Raw genomic sequence first — 27,958 nt, forward strand, 5'->3', positions numbered from 1 at the left:
AAGAAAAGCAGCTTAGGAACTCCAAGCAAAGTTATTTTCTATGCAGAAGTGTAGATATTATATGCGATTTCTGCTTTCTCTGACTTGATAACAACTCAGTTGTACAAACTAAAAATAAATGAAGAATTCTAAGGGTGACTAGAACACTGCATGCAGAAAGACATTTTATCTTCTTTTATATTCTACTGTTCATGTTTTAATAGACTTCCTCTGTTCTCAAAGCAAAGTTTCAGAAAACAACATTCCTTTGGCAATTCTGCTGTCATTATATGAAAGGGAAAATACCTGCATTTCAGCAGGTCTATGCATAGAAAGACATCAAAAAATAACTGCAGGAATGAAGCTTTATCAAATACATAATTGGAAAAAAAAAGTTATCAGAAAGGTATCCCTTAGATGATACACGATTAAGCACAAAGAAGATATATGGAGCAAGTTATGCAATGTTTTCAATATAAACGCAGGAATTAAATCTAGAGAGTAGAACTGTGAAACTAACTTTTAGACTGTGTTTGGATAAAGTACCAAATGTTGAAGACTACAATTGAGGTTAATTCTGCAGTTAAGAGAGTGTTAATCGTTGGCAATTGGAGAGATAGATAGGTTGTTCTTTTAAAAATGAAAATTCAAAGTTAATAAAGAATTTCATGCTCCAACCCTATGTTTAAAAAAGTAACTGCTCACCAATTGTCATTTTTCATGTAGCGTATAATACTAATACATATCAAATCACAGCAACATGAAACTGCAATGGTTTATAACACTGTACATGCACACAAAACATAACCCAGTGCCAACATTTGTCATTTCATCTGAGCCTCACCTCCACATTTTTAATGCGTAGGAATTCTAGAAGGACTAAACTTAGCAATCAACAAGCATTAAGAGAAGCAGGCTAAAATGTCTGTTGTGCCCATGTTAGGAGAAATTAAATATAAAAATTTAGATTATTTAGAAATATAGAAGCTCTCATTCTTCTTCACCAAAACATCTCTACTTCATTATGGAACTTTTAGAAAAAAAACTGTTCCTATTTGTGTTCTGCAACGAAACACAGATCTTTGCAAACATACTGTATTGCCCTGAGCTAGTCTGATACAGGCTGGTTGGCATGGACATTGGAGAAATTCCAGAAGGCGCTCCTTCTTCTTCTGACTTTTCTTCTTCAATCTTCGGGACTGCAGGAGTATCTGAAGAGAGTTCATTCAAAATTTTTCTAGAAGAGAACAAAGATAGTTTTATATATTTGAAATTCCATACCCATGAGAAACTAAGTCACTGGCTTTTATCAGACAGTTTTGCTGTTACATATAACCTGCCTTTAAAACCAGCAAAAACAAAACCAAAAGTCCTTACCGGTATGAAGGCCTTCTTGAAAGTATTTCCCTACGTTTTTGAGAATCAATTATCTCTTCTGATTCTGCAGACTCATCTGCAATCGATGCTACCTGTAATAGCAAAGTTTCTGAAATTTATAACTTCATTAAAAAAAAAGTAAAAAGATCATATTTAAAAATTTCCTTCCATGTCTGCATACAGGAAGTTTATGCACTTTTTAAAAAAAATCACAAATCATGTGATCTTGGACTTCTCTTTCCACAACACATCACAAACTATGACGTAAGCAACACACAGGCACTTAGATGACATCTTCCATTTCGAAAAAAATATAAATAATCCACATTACAACGTTAGTGACATCAAGAAAAAGTATTGATATAGATTTCTTTAAATGTAAAAATATTGTACAATTAGCTTTTAAATTAAAATTAAACACTTAAAATGCAGAATACCGCATGAATGCACCTTAAATAACTGTATACAAGACAAAAACTTCTTCAAAACCACACCAAATCTATTTAGAAAATAAGTTTATTTAAATATACATTTATTAAATTACACTTATCAACACGTTCATAAATACAACTTAGCAATTTCATGAAACTTTTAGAAACTTCTGTGAAGTCTACAATATCTATTTTATTTTCTCAAGACTTTATTAGCATTCTTTTCACAGGTTCTTGTCTCTTAAAATTACCCAGAGCATTAAGGCCTGGAGCTGAATCACACTCTTTGCCAGCAAATATTACATTACACAGAACAGAAACCGATTACTGAACAAGAAAAACATGCGAATTTCTTGATTCTTGCAACTACTCAGAACTATTGGTGTATAAGATTTCCAAAACTGAAACAGTATGCTAATGGTGGCGTGGAAAATGACCTTTTACATAAAGACCATAATGCAGCTGCAGACTAAATACTGTTCTAAACTAACGCTGAACAAGCACTCACGTCATTAAACAAGAGTGAAGTGACTAGAAGGCTCAAGTGTTCGACCTGGGTGGAGACTTCTCTACAGCTCAGGAAAGACCAGACAAACCTCGAGAAGTACTGTGGCTGCTAGGCCTCAGCGCTTGGTGCCTGAAAACAAAACCTGCATGACCAACAGAAAATGACTGGTTGGAAGGCTCGGGAAATTCATGGGCCTGTGTCACTCCATCTCAAACCTGTACAACTGCACCTTGAAAGAACTACATGTTACTGCAGAATGAGGGTTTTTCTCTACATATTAATTTCATTACATTCCAATTTTGTGCAAAAAATATTACATTAATAACGTAGCCTCAATTTTGCTGGGTAGTAGATAGGAACGTGATTAAAACACTATGCCTATCTAATTAAAACAGACCTGGAAATAATGAGAAGCACTTCTGCATGTCTACAAGCATCCAGCTCCAAACCAGGCTTCAGAGCTGACTGGGGAGACACGAGAGTTTCAAAACATTTGTATTCGTTCTTTTGCAGGATGAACCACTGCTGACCAGAGATCTTCTGAAAGGCATTTCCAGTGCCCTATGCAGATCTACTCATGGATCAATCTTCAAGCCTCTGGCACAAACCTTTAAAGGCAACATTACACAGCCAAGAGCAGCATAACTCAGAAAGTGAGCTTTCACTCCACAGGATAAAAATAATTAAAAAAAAAAAAAAAAAACATCCCAGGACAAACAGCAGGAAAACAAGATCTTGGTCATTCCACTTAGAATTACTAATGGCCACCCCTTCTTGACTGTGAAGACAACCAAGAAGTCAGGAACAGCAGCACTTCGGTAAGATGGTAAGTAACTAACAAGAAAATGTAAGCATTTTAATGTGGAAGAGGAAATTTTCTGCAAGAAGTTTCAAAAGTTCTAATTTTCATCAGGATACAAGAGAGAAATGTAATGTTTGTTTCTTCTAATAGCAAGCAGCCATGTCCACGAGGCTTACAGAAGGGAAGCAGTGCCGTTTCTCCTGGCCATCAGTCAGACTTCTCCAACCTTAACACGCTGTTCTGCATTTGTGAACAAATATAGCTCACAACAAATATGAGCTCATGTGCCTCTGTCAATACCTGATATATTACAGGGGAGAAGCAAGTAGCAAAGTCAAATAATCTGAATTGCAAGCCTTCCTACAAGTAAAACAACAATAACAGAACAAAGAACACAACGCAGATAAGTATTTTTCATCCAGAAAGCAACAGTGTTACAAGAAAAAAAATACAATTAAATGTCTTCCAGCTTAAAGCTGCAGGTGTCTGAGGGAGAGGTCATGCAGGCTTTAACGTCAGCCTTCAAGATATTTTTATTTATGTATTTTATTTATTTATTTAAGCAGACTGATACCATTTTCCAAGTCTCCTACTATCTGGCAGAAAAATACGCTAAGTTAAAGCCAAACAATCTGGAGGAAGTGCCAGGTGGCAGGATAAAGCGCTTAAGAAGATCACAGAAGAGCCTAGGCAACCTCTGCAATGCTGTACTGGAGTCCTTCACTTTTTTTTTTTTTTTTTTTTAAAACAGCATCTTCAAGCCCTTCTGGGAGAGTCACACTATTTACCATTAACGTGCTCAAACGAAAACAAAGCCAAAAAAAATGGAACTAACAAGTTAGTATTAACCAGGACACAGCTTTCCCATCTCTGCTCTTTCGGGAAAGAGAGGACAGAGTTGACTCAATACAACAAACAGTCAATCTCCACCCCCTAAGACAACACAGCAGCAGCTGTCAAGAGATTCGGGAGAAATTCCTCCTCCTGAGCTCTGAAGCAAGGCCTGTTTTTGTATGCATGCCCCAAGCACAGCAACATGAAGAAAAGCAGTGACAGAAACTAGGAATGACTATAACATGATTATTTGATAAAGTTCACCCTGGCAAATTATAGTGAGAAAGAATTCCCAAAAAGAGTATTTATTTTTTGAATATTCCAATTTGCCTTCAAGTCTGACCAAACCCAAGCCATCTCCTGCACCTTTTCAGTAGCAATCTAGAATTTCCAAACCTTACCATTCTACATTTTACTTTACCTTTACTACTTTTACTTTTTTCATCTACACCTACAAATAAACTACTGAATACCTGGCTAAGGTTTTATTCTTGTTTTCTAGTCTCTAGGATAAATATACTTGCACATGCCTTTTTATCTATTACACTTGAAAGCTACTAAAAAGTTTCAAAGCAGCTTCTCAAGAAGACTGACAATACATTTGTCTTTTCCTGACTACATTGCAACGACTGCAGGTAAAACTGTTCACATGTAACTGTTATCTAGCCTTTCTTTGCAGAGATTATCAATTCTACTTGCAAGAACCAATTCAGCCTTCATTTTGCAATCAGTTTTTAAGGAAGGATCAAAGACATTCCTGCCTACAAGAGAAACGCTAATGGGAGGCTTGCCTAGTCATTTGCAAAATAGTGCAAAGTCATTCTCTTCAGTCTTTTTCACTACTTAAAAGCTCTGAAAGCTCTCTAAGCATTTTGTACCGGTCCCTGTTTTCTAACATCAGCAGGTTCAAACGTGAAGATTTGCCAAATAAACGTTTATTTTGAGGCTGCCCTTATTTTTGCTCTTTACTTATACACACCCACAAAAAGCAGTACCAGATGCTCTAACTGAGCCTGCTACACCAACAAGGAATCATTTGAAGCTATGTTTACTTCCATCACATCCAGATGCTCTCAGAAATACAGCGTAAGAGACACTTGCAAATTTCCATTAGAATCAGGACGATCGCGGAGTTGAACGAAACAGAAGAACTGCAAGGTACGCTAAAACAAGGTCATGTTATTACACAAACTTGCTGTTGCAAAAGTTCAGGGTTCCAAGACACAATTTCTTAAGAAATAAACAGGAAGCATTAAGGAATCGCTACACAATGCTTGCAGAGCTGCTACTAGCTGGCTGCTTGCCACCGCCCTCCCCACCCCCACCTTCCTACAACCGCACTAGTAAATCTCCCAGCGCCGGCAGGAATGAAGAGAAGCTGAAGATGAGGGCAGGGGCATGAGTAATGAAGCACCAAATATTCATGAAAACAGAACAATAAAAGAGCTAACCTGAACAGCTTGCATTTGTGGTGACTGAATGACTGAGGGCTGTGTGGCTTGAATGACACCCTGGACATGAACAGTTTGACCAGAAGGCAACTGCACTAGAGTTACTGCTGGAGATCCTCTTCCAGCACTTGATGCAGCTACAGAAACCTGCAAAAGTTACAACCGTCATGTTTAAGAAACACGCCGCAAGATTTCAGTAAATGCTTTTAGAAGTGATACTAAAACAAACTGGTTCTGATGCCGTACCCAGAACAGCTTAAGCGTGCGTACTTATCTCACACGCAAGTACACAAGTCTTCATAGGAAAAACGTGGTATCTCTCCAAATGGTGTGGAAAACTGAGCCCTACCAAACTGCAAATCTTCATCCTTCCCCCCCTTCCCCCCAGAGACTTCACATTTTCTTTTCAATCAAAAACAACCCTAAGCTATCACAGAGTAAATCTGCTGTCGCTAGCATGAAGGCTAGGAAGAAGCTCAAGAAACGTAACCAAAAACACCAATATTCATTCAAGTGGTATGCTGCAACAAAAAGATACAGAGCAGAATGTTCTTGGTCCAAAAAATATCCACAACTGTTTTGTTTTTGCTTTGTTAAGCTAAAAGTTTAGGTTCAACTTTTGGTTTTCAGATATATGTCTCAAGGGATGCGATAATAGGAAGGAAAAAAGCGTTCAATAAAGCAATGCATGGGTTTGTAAATTGTTTTAGTTTAATAAATTCACTTTACATATTTCACAAAACCAAGACAGAGTTGGAACACTTTGATACAACTAAAATAACGTACAGACAAATCTTTAAACTTAGCAGAGCTGAAGAAAAAGGTAGCCCCGTTCTGTCCAGGAAGACATCTGACCCCTTTTTCTAATGACATCTCAGAGCACAAGCTGCTTTGCCCAGCCCCTGGCTCTCAATCACGTGTATTGATGCCGAATGTGTTAAGAAATAGTTAAGCATCTACAGACTAAGAAATAACTCAGATTTTATTCTCTTACTGCTAAAATTGTTATCAGAAACAAATACTGAAGCAAAAGGGAAAACACTAAGACTGATCTCAAGTTCTTTGTGATGAAACATCCTGAAACTCAGAGTGAAGAGGAAAAAAATTACAAACAACTTCATAAAATCATACGATAAAAATAGATAAGTCTTTCTGAAAGTAAACTGCATTGAAAAACTTAATTTCTAACTTCCGCATGAACAAGAATAAGCCCTGAGTCATATCTAAGATGCTGATATCTTCCCCTTCCTAGCTTGGTTCTCAGCCCAAAAAGGTAGCTGGTGCGAGCAGTAGAGGTAAAAAGAGATGCGAGTGAGAAGAAAAACATGATTAATGCCCAATTTGAAAAAAATTGTTTAAAGAGTTTTGTATTTTTCTATATTCACACTGAAGTTGTTTTTTGGGGGTTTTGTTGTTTTTTAAATTCCTAATATTAAATGACACTTTACTTATGATCGGTAAGCCATTGCTTGTCTGGGAAACGTTTCTTTCTTAAGGCAAGAGAAAACGTTTATCTACTATTAAGACATGCTGCTATCAAGAAGAGCAGATGTTGGCTCACATTATCTCAAAGAAACGATGTTTCTAGCGAACAGACACAGGAGCTTGTACACATTCACTATGCAATTGCTCGATTGTTGTAGTAAACTGAACAGATTTTCAGGAAATAAAACAATTGAGGACATTTTTAATCCCTAAATGCAAGCAATCATTCCTTAAATGGCATTAAATGGCACCATGTAAATAGGATACACAAGCTCTCTTCCCAGTCTATACCACAAATACGAACATTATTATCAGAATACATATTTGAGATCTAGAACATCTTGAACGTCCTGGAGATCGCGATCTATTTTCTGTCAGTCAAAGCTGACATCATCCCAAACCCCAGCTTCAAGGAAGGAGCATGGAGCAGTCTAAACATTTACAAAGCATGCTAACTTTTCAAAACATTACAAAGGCAATTTCACCAAACCTTTCAGTTTGCTGCTCTCAAAGATAGCAGTAATCTGCTACAATTCTCTAGGGTATCAGGAAGAACATGTTGAGTACAAACACCAAACTGCACTACATGTACAGTTTATTAGTTCCTGTGTTTGGCACACAATGGGTCAGGCACATATAAGCAGGAAGTAAACCAGTACTCAAAATTAAGAAACACTGTTGTCATTTAAAAGCTACTTATTCATTCAGTCTAACCGCAAAAGGAGGGGAAAAAAATAATAATAAAAAAATCACTCAGCTAATAGTCTAAAGTCGACAGTATCACAGGATGAATTGTTTTGTTCCCATTAATTCAGATAGGAGATTAAATGGAGGTGTAGGGTGCAGGGGGAGGAGAGACAATAGTATCTTTAAAGCTGGTTCCAAAACCAAAAAGTGATTTGCTTGCTCATTTATATCTGCTTTAAACATCTCAACTTGATGTGATCATGGCTGAGTTTCCACCAATTTCTGAAAGTTATACTGTGTGCACATTCATGTTATTGCAGTCCCTACGAACTACACTTAAAGTCTGTGACTACTTTGTCTTAGGTTTGTTTTCTAGAACTATGACAATTTCTAACGTCGTATTTTGCATCTCTTTTACAAATTTTTAAAACTGTAAAAATAATTTTGATTCGCATCTCGCTTTGAATTGTTTCGAATTGAACAGTCCTGTGTTAGCCGAGATACTTTTGCCATTTGAGGCTATCATGCATACACACTGACTGACACAACCCTGGCAAAAAACACATTACTTTCAGCCGTCAGCGATGAGCAATGCTCCTTCTAACATCGTCACTCCGAGGTCTGTGTAGCACAATGCCCGAAAACAATCCCTAAGCAATTCAGCAACACAGAGAGCGAGCGGAAGATTAACACCCCAAGTACCTGATTAAACAGTGCAAGGGTTATGCCCCAGCAATTGCTAAGAGACTTTGGATGTTGCAATATCCTTTGATGGTCGAGCCTCTTACGTGTGCAACAGTCGAGCCTAATAGCTTCAACAAATACCAACCACGTAGTCTGACATGGCAGCGTGGGCCCGTACTCTGTATGTTTGGAAACAGAAGAGCTCCCTCTTGCAAAAAGAGGGAAACAAAGCAAGAGGCACCCTCCCACCCCACCCGTCAGAAAAATAAACATGAATTATCTTCACACTGAGGTACGTATTCTTTCAGGAGTTCAACTGCTTATCAGTTCTCTGACTTCAAGATCCACGGCTCACTGCACAGCTGTCCTGCGTACACACACTGTCACTCAAGGTCAGATAACTTTCCCCTACAGAGTACTACAGAGTTCACACTGACACTCAACCTCTCATGCCTCAAACACGGCTAATAGGAAGTACACCACATGCAGTTCCACCTGATTTGTGCCTCAGCTGTAGAATTTAAACGCTGCAAGGACTCCAGAAGTAATGAGAGGAGTGCTTCTGGAAAAGAACAAACCCTTTGTGGGTTCACCTAACAGAAGAGCACAGGACTTGTCACGTTCAGGTACTGCCTAGCCTTTACGAGGAAAAGCTGAAGACAGGGAAGTTTTGGCCAATTGCACAGCCAACACCAAGAAGGAAACTCCTAGTTTTAAGGAAATCAAGGTTAGACTGATCTCAGCCACTTGTCAATAGGATACACTTGAAGAAGCACAAAGCAGTGACAAAGCTGCAGGTTCGTAATGCTGTAACATCAATTTTCCTAAATGCCCTGGACTTGCACTTGGCAGGCTGGTTTTAGAGCCACATTCACAACACTGTGGAGAACTTCTACAGTGCTCAATCTCCTAGGAGCAAGATTTAATGCAACATTTCGTGCTGCGAGCCCAAAGTGAATGTCCTTGAAGTGCTAAACCTGAGTAGTCCCGGCTCACAACAGCTCTGCAGTGCCTGCATCAGAAAGGTCCCTCCTAATCCCTCCGACAGCAGTTTTCACACTGTAAATCCTGGCCCATGTCTGGTTCAGGGCCAGCACGGTGAGGTCAACAGAAAATATTTCAGATCAAGGCAGCAAACACAGCTCTAATAATAGATGGAATATAACAAATGCAAATACTGATTCAAAGAACTTATCCAGGATGCAGGATTAAAGAAAAAAAAAGTACTTTGTCAAAATTGAAAAAGTTCTAAGCATATTGCTCTTACTTATTTATAGTTATACTTAGTATATTTATGTAGCTGAGCACAGTACACCACAGAATGCTATACAGACTCTAAAAATGCTGCAAAATGAACATTAATTTAAATAACAATGCGCATGTAACTGTTCCAAATTTTATCATAGATATTACGAGAATATTTCAGTCCAAATTAACTTATTTTTCTAAGAGCAGCCCTATATGCATTAGCATATCACCTGTGCATACGAGACAAAACCCATGGAGACGTTTACCACCTCACACCTCTGCTCTTCACTGAGGAAAAGGCATCGATCTTCTCGTTTGGGTGTTCTACACAGTTCAAACAGCTTCTAAAGACAACCAAAACTTTTATAAATATTTTCTTACATAATTCTGTTGGTGGCTGGGACTTAGCGTCTGTGGCTGAATTCCTTGCATACCTATCTTAATCTATATTAATTAATTTTATTACAAAAATATCCCTTTAAAGGCAGAAATTGTCAGTTTTGCCTCAATGGATGAAAGATGCATCTCATTTTGCTAGTTTCTGATTTGCTAATTTTTGCTTTTGCAGGAAAAAATGTTTTACTTTCATCATCAAAAATTGCAGGAGCATATAACTATCTATTACACAACATAAGAAAAAAAAAAGCTCTTATCTCTGCTAATAAATTATAAGGGGTCCCCATGGCACTGGAGGTTATACCACCACACCACAGCTCTCCATCCAAACAGTATCAATGGAATGCTTCAGCACAAAAACAGTGCCTGCTCTCTTCATACAATCTCCACACTGATTACCTGGTCGGCCTTTATCACACTAGGTGGCAGGTATTTCTCTAAAAAGCCTGAATTCCAGAGGAGGAAAACAGACAAACAAAACACACTCCTATGCAGTTATATCCTTCAGCATTTTCCTCATCATTCCCTGAACAAAGTATTAATTCAACAACAGGCCAAGGAAATTAATAACCATAAAATTCCACCTGAACACAAGAAAAATTGTTGTGTTTTTTGTTTGTTTGTTTTTTACTGTGAGGGAAGTCAAATAATGGTACAGGCCAACCACAGAAGTTGTGGAGTATCCATCCTTGGAGATATTCAAAACCCACCTGCACTCAGTCCTGGGCAACCTGCTCTGGCTGACCCTGCTTGAGCAGGGCTATTGGTCTAGAGGTCCCTCATTGCCTCAACCATTCTGTCATTCTTTGATAATATACAGAGAACCACAAATTGAGTATTAAAAGATAATGTATGAAAATGATTTACCTCTAACAGAACAAAACCAAGGTTGAAAAAATATCTGCCTGGAAAAAAAAATAAAAACCCCACACAGATGTCTGAAAAACAACCCTCAAGTTCAGCGAGCAGACATTTTACCTCTTGGTAGGAACCAACTCATCCTACTTTTCTCACATTACTGCACAACTTCAAGAAAATTACTAGGAGAGATGACTGGAAGTGGGAGAAAGCTACATGACAGTCACTTTCAGTGGCTGCCTTAACTGCACTCCTTCAGAGGTAAAAGAGGGGGAAGGAGCTATCTGTGCCCTTCTGTCCCAAATTCACAGGTGCCAGACCAGCAGCACAGCCACAAATCCCTCAGAAGCGCCCCGAGTTTCCCATCCCACACCCAGCAGAAGCAGGTAGGGATGTTCCTCATCCCAAAAAGTCCCTGCTTCCCCTCTCACCATGGCTCTCTAACCTTCACTGGGACGACCTCTCACCTGCAGAACGTGCCAGGCGGGAACATAAACTACGAGAGTCCTCCTCATCCTAGGCCAAACAAAGCTCCCTGCAAAACCAGGCCGTTCCCCCTTCTCGGCAATAAGCTCTCCTCCCGGGTCAGGCCGACCCACCGAAACACGGTGGCAACTGAGCCTCAGGGCGCCAAGGGGGTGGGCACAGCCTCCCGGCTGCCCAAGGCCAGCAGTGTGTGTCCCACAGGCCGCAGGGGTGGCAGGAGGAGCACGGTGGCCTGGCCTGAGGTGGCGGGGCCCCCGCTGGTCAGTGGCCACCACCGGGGGCTCCAGGGGCCGCCCGCTGGAGGCCTCCCGGCTCCGCCATTTTCCTCAGCGGCGCCACGCTGCTGAACCCGCTGTTCTGGAAGGCCCACACAGGGACATGGACTCCAGCTGAGAGCACTGAGCAGCTCTGAGCTCTGCCCCAGCTCCTCCTTTTGGTCAGAAGGCCTAAGGAACTCAGAGATGTAAACTCCAGACTCTTCTCCTCATCAGTACTTCAAGAGTTATTGGTTTTAACTGAAAGACCTAAGGCCCCTGCCCAGCATGGCTGAACCTCATCAGTTACCACCACGCAGTACTCAAGTACCAAGAGATACCAGCAGAGACTATTGTATGAGCTAATGGCTTACAAGTAAAATCTGTTACGTTAAAACACCGAATTTGAACTATCAAAGAAAGATGAAATGAAGGGGTGAAATCAGCAGAAAAAAAAATATCTTGGTTTCATACTCCATTCTTCAAGGGAAAAAACAAAACAAAACAAAAAAAAACAACACAGGATTTCCAGGGATGTAGATAACAAAACCACAACCCAATGCCACAGGTTAGAAAAAACAAACGAGTTCTACTTGGTGTCTGAAGACCCAGAAAAACCCAGTTGCATTCACTCTTGAAAATAAATCTATAATGTAAATCAAGTATCTAACATGCCACATACATGGCATGAAATAATGGAGCATCCCTCCATTATAGTTCAGACAGAAATCTTACTAACTTCTAACTTTTGATGTGGAAGAATTTCTCTAATTTTTTTTTTTTTTTTTTTTTTTAAACTCAGTTCCTTTATTTCACAAAGCTGTTTTGAAGATCCTTCAAAGGGGTCTACACAACATCCTGAAGCTATAAATCTTAGCACTGGCAAGAACATTCTCTCAAGTGCTGAACCTTTCAGTGCTTATTTTCATTGTTTTATGTCATCTTTATCCATTAACTGCCAAAGAAGTATCCAGGTATGATTACTATGTAGAACATGTACATTTTAGAAACCCAGATACTGTCACCACATGCACAGAGATGAAACAGAACAAGCACAATTGTACTTGCAAGACTAAACACATGCTATAAAAAAATGGAAGTAGGAAAGAGCAATGACTATTTTTATTCATTTTCACTTTTGTTATGCAACACATCTTCAAGACACACATTTCCACTGTTTGATCTTGCAGCCACCTCAATTCTTTAGGACTCTATCCTCATCTGCATAACAAATACATACGATCATCTGAGAAAAGTGTAAAAGATCCCTAATGATCATTCTGAAAAGCCTAGTCTCCTAAAAGTGTCACCTTTTAACAGACCTGATGTTATACTGGCCTTTCGTTAAATACAGCAGGTATGGTTTTCAGTATAAGCTTGGTGTTTTTTCCTATTTAACAACAAGACTTAACAGCACATGACAACACCATACAAGTTAGTAATTTCATCATCAACAATAAAAGAATCGTAACATTTCTGAATGTCACTTTATTGATTCTTCTCGTCTTTCCACATTTCAGCTTACCTGAGGTACTGAGGAAATATGACTTTCGCCTGGCTGACTCCGATCGTGAACAGCATCTCTGTCTGGCAGAGAATCCACTGTATTTTCATCCTGTTGCGATTCAACCATTTCCATGGTCATCTGTCTAAAAGTAAGTACACACATATATAAATTTTGTTGTATTAAGGTTTATCGGGCATCTAGGGAGAAAAGAGCACTACAAGATTATTTTATATTTGGAGCAGTAAACTAACAACTAACAGTAAACACATAGATCTTTCTCAAACTTATCAGATTAATTGAAGTCCTTTCTTCCCACTCACTCATATTAAATCTTCATTCACATAGCCAAGAGCTATAAAACGTGTGCTTTGGAAAGCTGCAAGGAGGGGCAGTTCTGGAAATGGTTCTCAGGGGAGGGATGAACAGAGCCCTGGGGTCTTGAGCAGAGCTGACCAGGGTCTACAAGCACTGTGCTCCTGCACAGCCCACCAGCACTGCCTGCAGAGGGTCCCTCGTGTCTCCCAGCGGCCACGTGCTGGCACAGCCCTCTAAAGGCTCCGCTGAGAACAACCCCGGTCTGGGATTTGTAGTACAACTATCTGTAAACTGCTCGGGGCTCAAGACCCTCAGCCATTCTTCTCACTCTGCAGGTTTTAAAATTAGGGCAAGTTTCAGAGAAGAATAAACAACTCCCTGACCCTCAACTTAAACTACAAGTTTAAACTCGACAGAGAAAGCTTCTAAATATATCTGCTGTATAGAAATGCAGTTACCTTACGGTTGCTTTTCCATATCTCTTGGCACTCTTAGTCATAACGGAAGATGTGTGTGTGTTAAAACAAGGTTCTCTTCGGCTCCCTTTCTCTCTCTCCTACCATTCTCTGCACTGAAGGTGTAACACGGAACAAGTGACAAGTCACAAGCATTGCCATGGCAACCGTGCAAGTCACAACAGAACAAAGATGGGGATATAGGTTGGGCAGACGGGGGGTACGGAACCTACAGAGCCCAGCGTGCCCCGCAGACGCGCTCCCAACTGCGCGCGGTGTTGGGGAAGGAATTAAGACCACAGGAGGAAGTGACACCGCTAGGGGCTGTAAGAGGCAGAAAACAGAGCTTCTGCAGGCTCAGATCAGCTGGGTTCAGGCCCTGGAACTAGGGCACGGCAAGCCAGGCTGAGCGCCACCTCCAGCTGTCCCAGCTGGCTGGGAGAGTCCCACATGCGGCAAGTTAACGGCGCTGCGTCCCAACTCAGCTCCTTCTGGGGCAACACAGAATAAAGGCATGAAAACACTGCTCTACCTCTGTGGTAACCTGAAACCATACAGGTCAGAGATGAACCCATTGAAATGACACAGAGCAGCGGATTTCAAACCTGCGTTCCTCTAATGGGGTCCTACTGACCGGATTTAACAGCCTGCCTTGCTGGCAGGACCTCACAAATTAAGCGCTTACACTTGTCGGGGTATTTCTGCGAACAGAAGTTTTACACTCTGTGTCAGCGCCGATTCAGATCAAATTCATAATTTCTTTCAACATTCCTGCCTTCTCGTAGTTATAACTCATCAACTCTTTCGCTAGGTACGAGCTAATTGAAGGGCTACTTTAATACACCAAACTGGACAACTCTGGGGAGAATGTTTTCACCAAGTTTTCCACCATAATTTTTCAAAATGTTTATCTTATTAATGCATTTCATTTGTATACATGTATTCAATATAACAATAAAAAAGTAGAAAATGTATTTGTTCCTTAGTAAACTGGGAATAGCCACAGAGCTTTCATGTTTGAATCTGTATCTGGTTCACCTACGAATGCCTCCGTAAGCTTCAGAACAGCTCACCCACCAGGGCAGGTTAAATGATGACTATGTACGGGCACCACAGTCACTGCAACCTCTTCCTATATGAATACAGTCAGATTTAATTCACTTTGTACAGGCCTTGAAGTATTTTGTTACCCAAAGCCATCTGTCACACATAACCTACTGCTGAAAACGTGAACAAAAAAACAAACCAGAAAACCAACACACAAGTATTTTCATCCCACTGAAAACATTTCACAGAAATTTTACCTGGCAAGAGCCAGACTTCATTTCATGAACAAACGGGTTTTATGTTCCAAATTGTAGCTTAATCCTTTCCTGATTGCAGAACACTATCAAAAATGTTTTGTTTTACTACTTTTATTATCAGCATCTCTTTCCCACAGCTTTTCCAGCTGCTGCAGTCCAGTAACAGTTAGCTAATAGCTATGAAAACAGCATCAGCACAGCAGAAATTCCAATAAAAAGTTATTCCTAGTATTTTATAAAGTACAGTACAGGGAAAGAACTGTTTTTTAGATTATCTACATTAAATTAGAAGAACAACAACAAGCATTATATACGTCAGTGAAACAGCAAACATAATTAAGACATGGCATACATGAAAAACTCAAGAATTGAAATATATTTTCCACCTATGAATGTGTATATTCTGAGTCAACATAGACGATGCCTTATTTTAAATCTTTAGCAAAGAAGAACAAAAACTGAAGATTTTTATGCTGAAATTTTTTATGCTGCTTTTCTTTAGTTTTTTTGTTTTTTGACAGCCATTAAATTCAAGTTTACCCTAGACCATAGCAAAACACTACTTCTAGGTAAGCTAAAACCCACTTATTTTTGAAAATATGGCTGTATGTTGGAAAACCGGGTCTTGAGTAACAATGCTGCAGAAATCCCCCATCCCAATTACAAAGGTCTAACTACATTCTACAAAACCAAAACGACCACAACAAATACGTAAGTACTTTTAAAAGATTTAGGTTGACATGAAACTTCTATGAGAAGGCTAACTGAAGCTATATTGTAGCCTATTAATATCATAATCATACATGTTACAAGATTAAGAACCTTCCGTAAACATAACCATAGGAATAACTAAACTCACAGGCAAAGGTCACTCGCAGCCACTGGCGCCCACGGTGCCGTGGTACAGCCACATCACCTTACGTGGGCTCATGCGCAGCTCAAGACTGTGCATGCTACGAAACTTCTGAATTCCACAATCTGGTCCAGGTATCGCTGTCTTTAGTGCATTTTCATAAACTCTCCGATTTATATAGCCTGAGCCTTACAGGCTGTTTATTTCCTGTACTATCTCATATATCACTTAACCATGAATACTGAAGTACTTCAATAAATATGCAGAATAAAACGGAGTAGATCAAAACAATGTTTTTCTAAAACCTCAGTTGTAAGAAAGTTAGTAATGCAGAACCTACCAAATAATTTCTTTCATGTCTCATACTCAATCACTCCACACTAAAATAAAATTCTAAAAGATTTTTTTCCTTTTAAGTTTCAAAGAAAAAAAAACACTGTTGTCAACCACTTAAAATCCTTTGTATAGGTGTATCAGTATTAGTACGCATCACACTACAGCTTAAATTTATTAAAGTCTACCCTCTGTATAATATTGTAACCTTCCTCCTGTTTTACAGGAAAATTAATCCATTAGTTTTAATGGATACAGTCCTAACCTCCATCTAAAATGATATGTTTTTCTTCACTGTATGATTAACGATATACAAGCTTTAGTCCTATAATATTCACCATTAATACAATCATTTCCTACATATTCTACCTTGGTTGTTTATGATGACTGGACACTAATTTTAAATATTAGTCTGGATTTTTAATTCAATAAACAAGACATACCTCTCCCACTAAAAAAAAAAGGGGGGGGGGGGATGGCTTTCCCTAACCTAAGCAAAGATAGCCCTTTCTCCCTACAAGCAGATCTTCCAAGATGTGGCAGGAAGCTTAACTGTTATCTAGTTAATAACATCTTAATGCCTATTAATATATGTATTTACTATAGTTACTGACACTTAGGTACAGTAGCTCAGTAGCAGGTAAACACCTATTAAGAAGATGAAGATGCACATAAAACACACCAAAAGCTTCTTCAGCTGGTAACAGCAGCATCGCCAACGGGACAAAACTGACAGCATGAGCTCGAGGGAAAAGCAGACAACTGGAAGTCACTTACATCTGTAGGTAATGCCTTTAGTACCTATAGGTGGCATTTTTTAGTATATTTTGTCCATAAAGGACAAGGATAGCATCTTTAATGATATAGTTTTCTGTGATAAAGATCACAAAAAAATTATTTTACCATCAATAGTGCTATTTGTTCTAGAAGCATATCAGTGAATATTAATGTGAATATTTAACGTTTGACCGTGAAATTCAACTGCATGCGCAAACCGGTATAAACTTGCATGCGTGACTTTCTCATTAAATACCCAGAGACGTTTTAAAGGTAGCTTCTTTATTTCCACAATACTTCGTACATCGGTGGCTGTTTACAGAGGCGGCTTATGACGAAGGAAGAGGCTTAGCAATACGCTTCAACCCCTGCTCCACGCACCTCTTTGAAGGCTTTTATTCTCGGGGAAGTTACTAGAAAGCAAGCGTGTGAACTTACACAGGCCTGGTTTGCACTTACTGGCGGCCCGGCAGCGAGCGTGGAAGCGCTCGGAGCGCCGGTTTTGGGGGAGAAGACGGTTTTCAGAGGGGGGCGCTGCCCTCTGCCCCGCCGTGCCGCTGTGAGGAGCGCACCACGGCGCCCGCAGCGCCCAGCCGGGGCAAGCCGCGTTCTGCCGGCGTTCCGTGGCGGCACAACGCTGCTCTCCCATCGCCTAACTTCCACACGTTTTTCTCCTTTTCCTTCCCCACCCTCCTCGTCCTCACCAGGACCCCAGCTAGCCCCCCCCCCCGCCTGGTACCTCAGGATCACCGCACCCACAACGACCCCAGCAGCCGGTACCGGTCCTCACAGCCCGGGGAGCCCTGAACACCCCTGAGGGCCGTGCCAGCACCGGGGCCCGTTTAACCGCTAGCGAACCCCGCTGGAAGCGGGCACAGCCCTCCCCGCCCATCCCCAGCCGCCGCCGGGCCCCCCCCGCCGCCCCTTCTCCTCAGGGGGGCGCCGGGACAGAGCCGCTGCCCCCCCCCCCCATCCCCTCATCCCCCCCCCCCGCCCCGCCCGGCCCCGAGCTCCCCCACGGCGGGCGGGCGCGGCCCTCCGAGCGCGCTCCCGACGAGGACGCGCCGCCCCCGCCCCCTGGCGCGCGCTCCCGGCGGCGCAGCGCCCCTCTGCCCTTCCCCTGCCCGCCGCGCGCCGCCGCTGCCCCGCGCGCGGCCCCGCCGCCTGGGGGAGGGGGGAGGGAGGGGGGGAGGGCGCGTGGGGGGTGCCGGGCTGCGCGCACCCGTGTCCCCGCCCCCTCCCGCACTCACCCGGCGCCCTGTGCGCGCTGCCCCCGTCACAGGGGGGTGGGGGTGGAGGGGGATTGGGCCGGGCGGAGCCGCGCGTCGGCCTCACGTCAGCGCTGATGCAGCCGCGCCGCCGCGGGGGCGCTGAGGAAATGGCGTCCGCGGCGACTCCCAGCGCCGCCGGCCGCCGAAGGGGGCGGGGCCTGGCCGCGGGCGGCGCCGCCGAGTGGCCGAGGGGCTCCCCAACGGCAGGCGGCGGGGCCAACCGGCGCCGCGGGGCCGCGGGCGGCGCTGCTCATTGGCTGAGGGGCGGGACGAGGCGGCGGGGGGCGGGGCGTGTGGGGTGTGGGGGGGGGGCGGCTTGGTTGTAACGCCCGGGCGGGCCCGGCCCGGGGAGCGGGGCTGGGGTGGGGGGCGCGGGGGGACCCGGCAGGGCCCGGAGGGGCGCGCCGCTGCACGCCCGAGTTACATGGCCCAGTTTGTCTTACACCGTTAGGTGTTGCCCCTGCCTGTGGGTTATGTTTCTGTGAGAAACCGTGCGGCGGTGCGCCCGGTGAGAAGGAAAGCCCAGCGTTGTGTTCCCTTGGCTGGCAGTGGTCGGGGAGCGGGAGGACGCGTCACGTTTCTCTTGTTCACAGAGCGGGGAGAGCCGAAGTATCGATTTCCTGCGTTTTCAGAAATAATAACCCTTATCTCTGACTCCGTGAGAAGGGAATTGCATTTATCTACACGGGCTTTGCCTTTGACCACTTAACGTTGTTAACGCGTCTCACAGAAGTTACTCAACACACCTACCCAGATCACAATCCAGAGCAAATAATACATTTTTAACGTCCCCGGTGCTGATGAAAGTTGTCAGTTTGCATTCTGCATTTCCTTTGCCGAAATACCGAACAGCCCCCTTCCTGTTTCGGTTCTGTTTCCCTCCTTTGGCTCGCTGCACACACTGCTGTGTGTCTCTTCGGGGTTTTAAACAGGCGTTGCTCTTCCCGTGATTAACAACCCATTAGGGACAGACTTCTGATGCCCATCCGTCAAATACGTGCTTTACTAGAACCCCCTGTTGAACTAGAAAATATTTTGTGGAATAATAACATAATCAAATGAGCAGGCAAGCATAAAAATACTGAGAATAACTGTGCTGGTGCCTTTGGAAGTAATTCTGTCCCCATCTAGTGTATTCAAGAAGTCAAAATCAGCTGCTGTGATGCTAGTAACACCTCAGATGTATTTTTAAAGGTGGAAATCTGATTACAAACAGAAAAGTTGAGAAAATGTGTTAAAGAATGGAAACCAATGGAGTGAGCTGTTTATAAACAAACCACAAATTTCCACGGAACTCTGGTGGTGTGAATTTGGAAAAGCAGTTATTTTCTGTTAGTTTTCAAGTAGGTCATTAGCAGCTTTTAAATGCTTACCTAGCAACTTGTTACTATTTGTACCTTTTTTATCTAGTTTAGCGAGGTATATTAAACTGTGTGCTAGGTTAAAGGTTGGGCTTGATGACCTTAGAAGTGTTTTCCGAGCTAAATGATTCTGTGATATTATCTAAATGAGAAATTGAAAATTTAACTTCCAGTCTGAGAAACATCTGGTCAGAGGAATGAGTGAACTGCCAAAGGGATTTAGTCTTTAGGGATGTAGAGATGATTAACCAGCTGCAGCTCTTGAATACTTGACATGGCTTACTGAGGCCGGTAAAGTTCTGCCTGGGTTTAGTCTGGCCACAGGGTCAGTGGGCTAGAAGAGGAAGGTAAAAAACAGGAAACATTGCATTCTTACTGTGGCGAGGCTGGGGTAGTGTATTTGTTAGCTGAGGCAAGAACAGCCTTTGCTACGAACGTGCATCGCTGCAACTAAAATCATCCTAAAATTGTTCTAAGTGGGATCAGTCCCTGACATGAACCAATTTAATTTGGAAGGCTAAGGCCAAAAGCATACATAAGAAGACCACACAGGGCGGGACTCTTTATGATTGTCATAATTTACACGAGGTGATTCTGAACAAAAATTTGAAATCCAGGCACTTCACTGCCATCACAATGACCACCTGGGTCATCTTTCCTCTCCAACCTGAAATGTCCGATCGTGTCCTACAACTTCAAGGAAATACCAGCAATTCAATAGCAGTTACTTTTTAATTGCTTTTGTTTGTTTTTATTTTTTTTGGATTTAGTGCGCAAAGTCAGGACCTCTCTAAGGAGTTAAAAATGTGAGTCAGTGCCAGCTTAAGCAGCCTCCAGTATCTTCTGGCATCTCATTCGCACCACTGGGGGAACCCAGAAGCCTATCTGGGAAGTAATCTGAGTTGGAAACAGTACACCAAGAAAAAAACAGTTGCTTTTAACCTGGATCAACCTGGCCCTCTGCACCATCACACAGAGAAGTACGATCTTGACTGAGGGGTTAATATATGAGCAGGGAGTCAAGTGACTTCAGTTGGCACTGACACCAAAAGAAACGCAAAAGAAACACGATGCCCTTTGCTAAGAACGTAAATCCTTCACCTAGGTATATTACATCACTACAAACACTGTAATCTTCAAAAAACTGATTTTACATATTGGGTCTTCAATCTTTCAAATAGATTTTTTAAAGAATGGAGTTAAAAGAACTTCGTGCATTTCAATCATAGTCTTATAAGATACATCTAGTTTTCTTGTAAAAAGTACATAGATTGTCACAGCATAAGTAAAAATAGAAAAATGAATAAGCTGCTTATATTTGTAGATTTCTTTTTAATTAGAGTCCAGACATTTGAAGATAATATAGGTTAGACTGACAGAAAATAAATAAATAAATAATGGCATTCTAGTTGAAATAATACTGGTATTTAGTATTTTTGCTTTTAAAAATGATCCCAATATTGACACCTTGACTGATGTTTAAGTGTTTGTTCTGTGAATTTTTTCATCTTCTAGCCATTTGGTGTGTTACATATATCTCTTTCCAGCCCATTCCACGCTTACACATCCTAAACATTAAGAAATGATGAAATAAAACTTAAAGGTTAAAAAAAGCCTTTATTCAAATTATGTCTGAAATGCCCTAAATGTTATTTGTATAACGAAGATAGTTATTTGTATAAAGAAGATGATAATTTACAGGTAGTTTTTTATACCAGAAATAATTCCCATTGAATTCTTTGCTAAAAGATGTCCAATAAATTTATTTTCATGTAGCACTTAATGAAACTCCCTGTTAGCATTTTCTAACTGTGCTATATTTTTCTTTGATTATGCAATCTGATGTTTGATGTCTACATCTTTATCTCCTTTGTCTCCCTAAAGAATGCATGTTTGTAATTATTGTCATAGGTCATAAATTAATTCCTCAGTGGTTATATAAACCTAGAAAAGACTGGGAGTGTAATGATAGGACAAGGGGTATCGGTTTTAAACTAAAAGATGGGAGATTTAGATTAGATGTTAGGAGGAAATTCTTCACTCAGGGTGGTGAGGCAGTGGCACAGGTTGCCCAGAGAAGCTGTGGATGCCCCATCCCTGGAGGTGTTTAAGGCCAGGCTGGATGGGGCTTTGGGCAACCTGGTCTGGTGGGAGGTGTCCCTGCCCATGGCAGGGGGATGGAACCAGATGGTCTTTGAGATCTCTTCCAACCCAAGCCATTCTCTGATTCCATGAATTACCAAAAAATAATTGTACCACAGATCTCTTCATGGACCACTCACATTTTAGTGGGTCATTAAACAACTTCTACCTCTATTCTTTCATTGTCTCTAAAGGAATTGATGTGCAGAACTTGTAGGATGGTCATACAAAAGTGCAGTCATAACACACAGCCAGTGTTTTCACAACTGATTTTGTAAGTGTTGTGAAAGGCAGAAGTAACCAGTACCCTCATGATGCAACAGAATCCTGACCTGTCTGAAACAGAGAACAGATTAGGCAAGAAGTATACTGTAAAAAGCATTAAATATAATATACCATAATGGTAAAATATAAAACTAATGATTTATTTTACCTGTTCTTTTTTTTTTTTAATATATATATATATATAAACTGGTTTCAAGGAATACATTTTTAAGGTATCATTACTTTGATATTTCTTGGGTTTGTGGTGATTTGATTTTGGATAATAACTTGCAATAATGCTACAATATTTTACTGCCCTAAGCACAGATGCACAGCCTGATATACAACAATTCGATGTACTTTTAAAATCTGACGTTTTGTTAGGATTTGTAAACCAAAATCTAATTTTATGAATACTAAACTGGAATCACAAGTGGTACGCTACTACCTGACATGTCATGTAGTTTGAAAGGAGGGCTGCTTACTGGTGTGCCAAAACCTGACAAAGGAAAGCAGAGTACACCTGCAGCGAAACCATGGTTTATATTGAATGTTATTCATCACTGCCCAAGTAACACAACAGTTAAAATGGTTTGTGAATGTGCAGCTGGATGTTTGGTGTGGTGTTTGTAAGAAAAGCTTTATGAGAAGGGGAATTAATAAAAATTGCAGTGCCTGCTTCTCCTCTGCCATCCCCAGGTTAGGTCTCTCCATGCACAACGGAGCCGGGAGGAGCCAAAAACTGGGGAACCCTGTAAGTACTCATAGCTGGGCAAGTAGCTTGAGGTTCTCTGACTTGCTGTGTACTCATCTGTCGCATGCTCATTTCATGTTTAATGCATCGACTAGCAATTTCAAGACACACGAATGATGGCATTTCTGCTGCAGCAGAAAAAAAATGGCAGTTGAGATCTATTACGTGATTTCTTTTATTTCTTCTGCAGAGTAATGAATTTTCTCTATTGCCCTGTATAATAATTTCCTTGCTTATAGCATGGACATAATATGTACTTTACAGTGTGCTTGATTATTTACAATTTAGTACTGTTTGAAGAGATCTTTGCGCTTCTTTGGTGGAAAGTATGAGGTTTATGTAACACATTATTTTGTACTTGTAACATGAATATAAACTCATGTCCCTTTGCACACAACTGGCTGAGTTCTATTTAAAATTTAAATACACAAAATTGTACCACTAAAAGTTTCCTGAGTAGGCTGCATAAGAGAACTACATGGATAGAACTACGTGGAGAACTACATGGAGTTTACCTGTATGAAATGCTTCCTGAAAGGTTTAAAAGGCTCAAATAGCTTAATGAGAATATACTGTACCACAGGAATGCGCATACCACAACCTGTTTGCTGTCGTACAAACACACTTTGCAAAAGATTCCTGCTGTAAAGCAAGGCAAGCCGATGTAATAATGTGGCAGGCGCTCTTACAGACATTGAGAGGTGAATGCAAGGTGAATGCCATCAGCCATTTGGGTAATGCAGTAAAAGAGAAACACGTATAAAGGTCTCAGACTCCTTCAAAAATATATAAAAAATGCATTCGTTTAACAGTCTGGCTGTAGACTACATTTTCTAGCACCTGTGTGTTGTTTTTGATGGGGGGGGGCAGGGTTTTTTTTTGTTTATTTGTTTTCCTGTTAGATGGTTGTAAATGACCATGAAGTTTAAAAAGGAAGAAGAAAAAATGGAAAGCAAAAGCAACTGAATAAATGGAGCTCACCAGCCACAAAATAGAGGTGTCTGGGTAAGTAAAGAGCAGGAAGAGATTCAAGTGAAAAATAATTAAATGGAGTAGTATTCAGTATAACAGGAGATTATCAAGCTATTCACCGTGTTATTTATGTGACAGAGCCATTATATTTCTTTCATGTCAAGAGTTATTTAGTTCTTAAGCTCCCAGTAATACACATAAATGGCTAAAGCAATGTGTTTTTCCTGGAGAGGAAATCTCCATCTTGTCTCTTTTATCAAATGCTGGCTCAACAAACCTGTCTCCTTGATGATGCTCTTTTGCCAGCTGACTTATTTATGACCGTTTTTTTTTCTCATTCTACTTGTCTGCTACTTTTGCACATTACAAGAGGCTTCAGTCTCCGTTAAGTATGAAAAATGTGTTTTGCTGAAGTACTTGAGAGACGTTATTAAATAATTTCGTTAAAAAAAAAGCTGAGAAAACTATCAGTGGACTTCAGTCAGTGGACTGATCTCTATTCTGATTTGAAAATTGATGTCTCAGAAATAGGCACTAGACATTTTCTATTTATTATATTTCAGTGAAGACCAATACTACTTGCCCCCCCCCCCCCCCCCCCCCTTCCTTTTTCCTGGAAACCGTTCTGTAAATTCTATTTGTCTCAAAGCTAAGTTCTATTGCCTAAAATTCGTCATCACTAAGGACTGTGCAGTCACTGAACTTCAATGTTTTTCTTCTTTCTATATGTGCTTATACATACCCCACACAGAGATGTCAAAGAGCAATATGCTGGATTTTATATTTTTAGTATTGTAGTAGAACCACTCGAGATTTAAATGACTATTTTCTCCATTTCATTGTGCCTAGCAAACAGAAAGAAGATGATTTCTTCCTCTCACAATACCTGTTAAACAATCCTTTTTCACTGCATCACTACATTCATGAGCATCTCCTTGTGAATATTAAAATGATTATTTGAATATGATTTTAATGTGGTATATACTTATAAAAAGCAGCCATACTGCTAAAAATAAAAAATAGAAGAATCGCTATCTGAGGGCAGTTACACAATTTCTGAATTAAAGGGGAAGGAGAGGGGCTTACTGACCAGGTTGTTTGGTTCACTGCTGGTAGCGTAAACAGATGTATTGCTTAATCATGGATGAGTAGAGGTAAAATAACTTACTCTCTAACTTGTTCAACTTTCTTTCAGTTGTATACAGTGCCCTCACGTGGCTGTTTGGTCTCCTAATGCAACAGATGCTGTATATAATGTTTTAACTGTTCTATGTATTCAGTTGTTATTACATTTTGCAACACATGCTGTCTTGGGGATTTTATATACACAACAGTGCACGAAAGCTACAAACAGTATCTTGTTTACTACAGTAAGCCTTTGGGGCCAGTTTTATATTCAAATTAAAAACCTCAAAGCAAAATCCCAATGATCAGTTCAAACCCATTGGTAAGGAATGACTCAGCTAGGCCTGCTCCGTTTCCAGCAGGTCAGAAAAAAGGTCGCATACCTCTTTCAATTAGAAGCTGGTTGTTGTTGTTGTTGTTTTTCTAGAGCTTGCCTAGATTAGCAATGTGATAATTAGGAACACTGAAGCCTTTTATATGCCAGATTACTTGAACATCCTGAGGCAGTGTGTTGTTATTTATTATAGCTATTTAATCCCAGTCAGTAACAAGTACCTGAGATGTTTGCATTTAATACACTCACAGAAGAGGATTAAAATCTTGTAATGGAACAAGGGAAAGCTCTAAAAGTCTTCACTATTTTGATACCTTGCATTGTGCAGGGGAGGTTGAACTAAATGATCTTTAAAGGTGCCTTCCAACCCAAATCATAATTCTACGATATGAAGATATTTTATATCTTAAAAGTCCTTTAAATACTATTATTTTGATTCAGAGTTATTGCAAAAAAAAAAAACAAAAAAACAACCCACTGATGTTTAAATACAAGTTCTAAATATGCCATTTTACCTGTCAATCGTGTTCTGGAATTTCACTAACAATAACTGTGTGGCAAAAAAAAAAAACGAGAAAGGGAAATTAATTAGGGTTGTTCATACATACATTGAATTTAACTGTTTGGTTACAATGACATGAAAATTAGTTGGTGCCCCTTTTTTAGTAATGAAGGAAAATTTGCCTCATGATTTTTTTTCAGGTCTTGGGGAAGGACAGAACAAATATGGGAGTTGAACTAAGCCATTGATGGATAACTAATAAATGCTGTTTGAGAAAGTTCAACTTCTGTCTATTTTCCTATTTCATGTACAATAACATTTAGATTTTGTTAGTCACCGTGTATGATGTGCAACTTCTTAGACTATTTTTATATATTCAGCACTGCCATCTAGTGGACATGATTGCAGTGAGATTATTTCTTTTCAAGAATTAAAGGTTTTGAAACATGAAATTATCACACTTCATAAACTTTAAAATGAAAGCTAAAAGAATAATACTTTGCTACTGTGGTTTTTAATAACCACAAAATATACATTCCATTCATACTCATATTTAATACGCCACCACATGAAAGACAAAGCCATGATAAAAGACTAGATTAAAAATATCTGTAAGGAAATAAAGGTTCATTCTTCCTTTCGTGTATCTCGTTGTACCTCTGATAATAATGTTTTCTGCTGATAATTATAGTCATCATCTTGGCTTTTTCCCTTGTTTGCTTTGATTGCTAAGGCAGCAACGTATACCTGAATTTCCAGAGATCCTGGAACAAATGCAGGAAGGAATAAACTATCTCATTTACTACAACACGAGGTGGTAATACTATTAATAATACTTTAGATATGCCCAGTGATAAATAACTATGCAACTCAGACATGTCTGAAAGGAGAAGAAATAATACCAAGATCTAAGGAAGTCAGGCATCATGGCAGGGGGGTTAAGGTCCCTTCCAACCCAAGCCCTTCTACGATTCTATGATTTCTCACAGTGTAATTAGGCCTGGGGCAGGCACAAAGAACTAGCTGAGTGACAAGTAAATGTGCAAATAAGGATGATCCATACCTTTACGAAAAAAGGAGGCCTTGACTGATTACTTTCTGCTGAGGGGTACCAGGCTTTGCCAACAGTTTATGAGGAAACCACAGTTTAAGGGTGAGGTTATTTTTAAATAAAGCAGTAGGCCATATATTGGCATATTTCATACAGTGCTTGTATTATCATAGGCTTAAGGATTCCTAATTTTGGACCAGAATAACACTGCGTTAGCTGTAGTATAAACATAAACAAAAGAGGCAGCTCCTGCCAAAAGAATTAATTATGGAAGAGAAAACAAACTAATACAAACAGACAGAGAAACATAAGTATCAGATAAGAGAGAACAAATACATATAAACACCAGGGGAATTTCAGGAAATACTGCAGTACTGGTTATAAAGATGTGGAGATAGTTGATGTAATCACAGAGTACTTACTATTTGTATAGGTGTTGTGGCATAGTTTTAAGGTCACATACGCATCTACTACAAACTAACCTGTGTAGCTCACTGAAAGCAAATTAATAACTTATGCAATGAATAGATGGAAAGAAGATTTCCAGAAAAAAACATTCTGTTACACATTATAAACATTTTTTGTATTTTGATGTTCTTTCTTTGGCTCTATTTACACTCACTATTGTGACACGAGAGGAGCACATCCATGGAAAACTGCTGGTGCTGAGAACTTGGTATCCACACACTGTGATTTTCAGAGGTTTTAGTTTGGACTTTTGAACTTGTGAACATTAACAGTTGGAGTTTATCAGCTGGACTACCTGCTGATTTAAATGCCTGATTACTACATTTTTACTTGGTGCAATTTCTTTTACAGCTGTCTGTGTGAAGACCACTGGAAAACTGAGAGTCTAAAATATTCTTATTTTTTTTTTAATTTAAGGTCAGTTAGATTTGATACTTTTTGCATACACATAAAATTAAGATATTTTGGAGTACCATAATTATAATTATGTAAACCTGACACCTACATACAGTTTTACAAAGATACAGAAATGTGCACTGATGACAATCTTTTCAATGTAGACTACAGAGTTAGCACTCATATCTTTAGAACTTCATTTTCCATTTTATGATAAAATACCTCTTTATTTTAAGATACCACTTCATTATAAGATACATATTTAGGCTTGCTTTTGCGTAACTGAAGAACTGG

The 27,958-nt window shown here is 40.3% G+C and overlaps 1 protein-coding gene and 1 long non-coding RNA gene across 25 annotated transcripts in view; one reads left to right on the forward strand and one right to left on the reverse strand.

The window, feature by feature from the left end:
- CREM (cAMP responsive element modulator) overlaps positions 1-18,430 on the reverse strand; it is a 33,555-nt gene extending 15,125 nt beyond the window's left edge. Inside the window, exons 1-7 of one of the 24 annotated variants that reach the window (XM_066991476.1) lie at positions 18,275-18,424; positions 13,761-13,873; positions 13,006-13,129; positions 9,717-9,830; positions 5,383-5,529; positions 1,357-1,448; positions 1,074-1,216 (exon numbers count right to left, since the gene is read on the reverse strand). In XM_066991476.1, coding sequence (XP_066847577.1) covers positions 1,074-1,216; positions 1,357-1,448; positions 5,383-5,529; positions 9,717-9,830; positions 13,006-13,129; positions 13,761-13,801 — 661 coding nt within the window. In that variant the 5' untranslated portion in view covers positions 13,802-13,873; positions 18,275-18,424. The other 23 variants (XM_066991477.1, XM_066991475.1, XM_066991478.1 and 20 more) reach the window with 23 other exon arrangements.
- A 141-nt stretch (positions 18,431-18,571) lies between these two features.
- Positions 18,572-24,154, forward strand: LOC106045298 (uncharacterized). Its single transcript, XR_001212714.3, has 3 exons — positions 18,572-20,636; positions 22,762-22,816; positions 23,400-24,154. It is a non-coding gene; the product is annotated as an uncharacterized lncRNA (long non-coding RNA).
- The last annotated feature ends 3,804 nt before the right edge of the window (positions 24,155-27,958 follow it).

Source organism: Anser cygnoides, chromosome 2 (genome assembly GCF_040182565.1).
Source record: "Anser cygnoides isolate HZ-2024a breed goose chromosome 2, Taihu_goose_T2T_genome, whole genome shotgun sequence".
NCBI classification, from domain to species: Eukaryota; Metazoa; Chordata; class Aves; order Anseriformes; family Anatidae; genus Anser; species Anser cygnoides.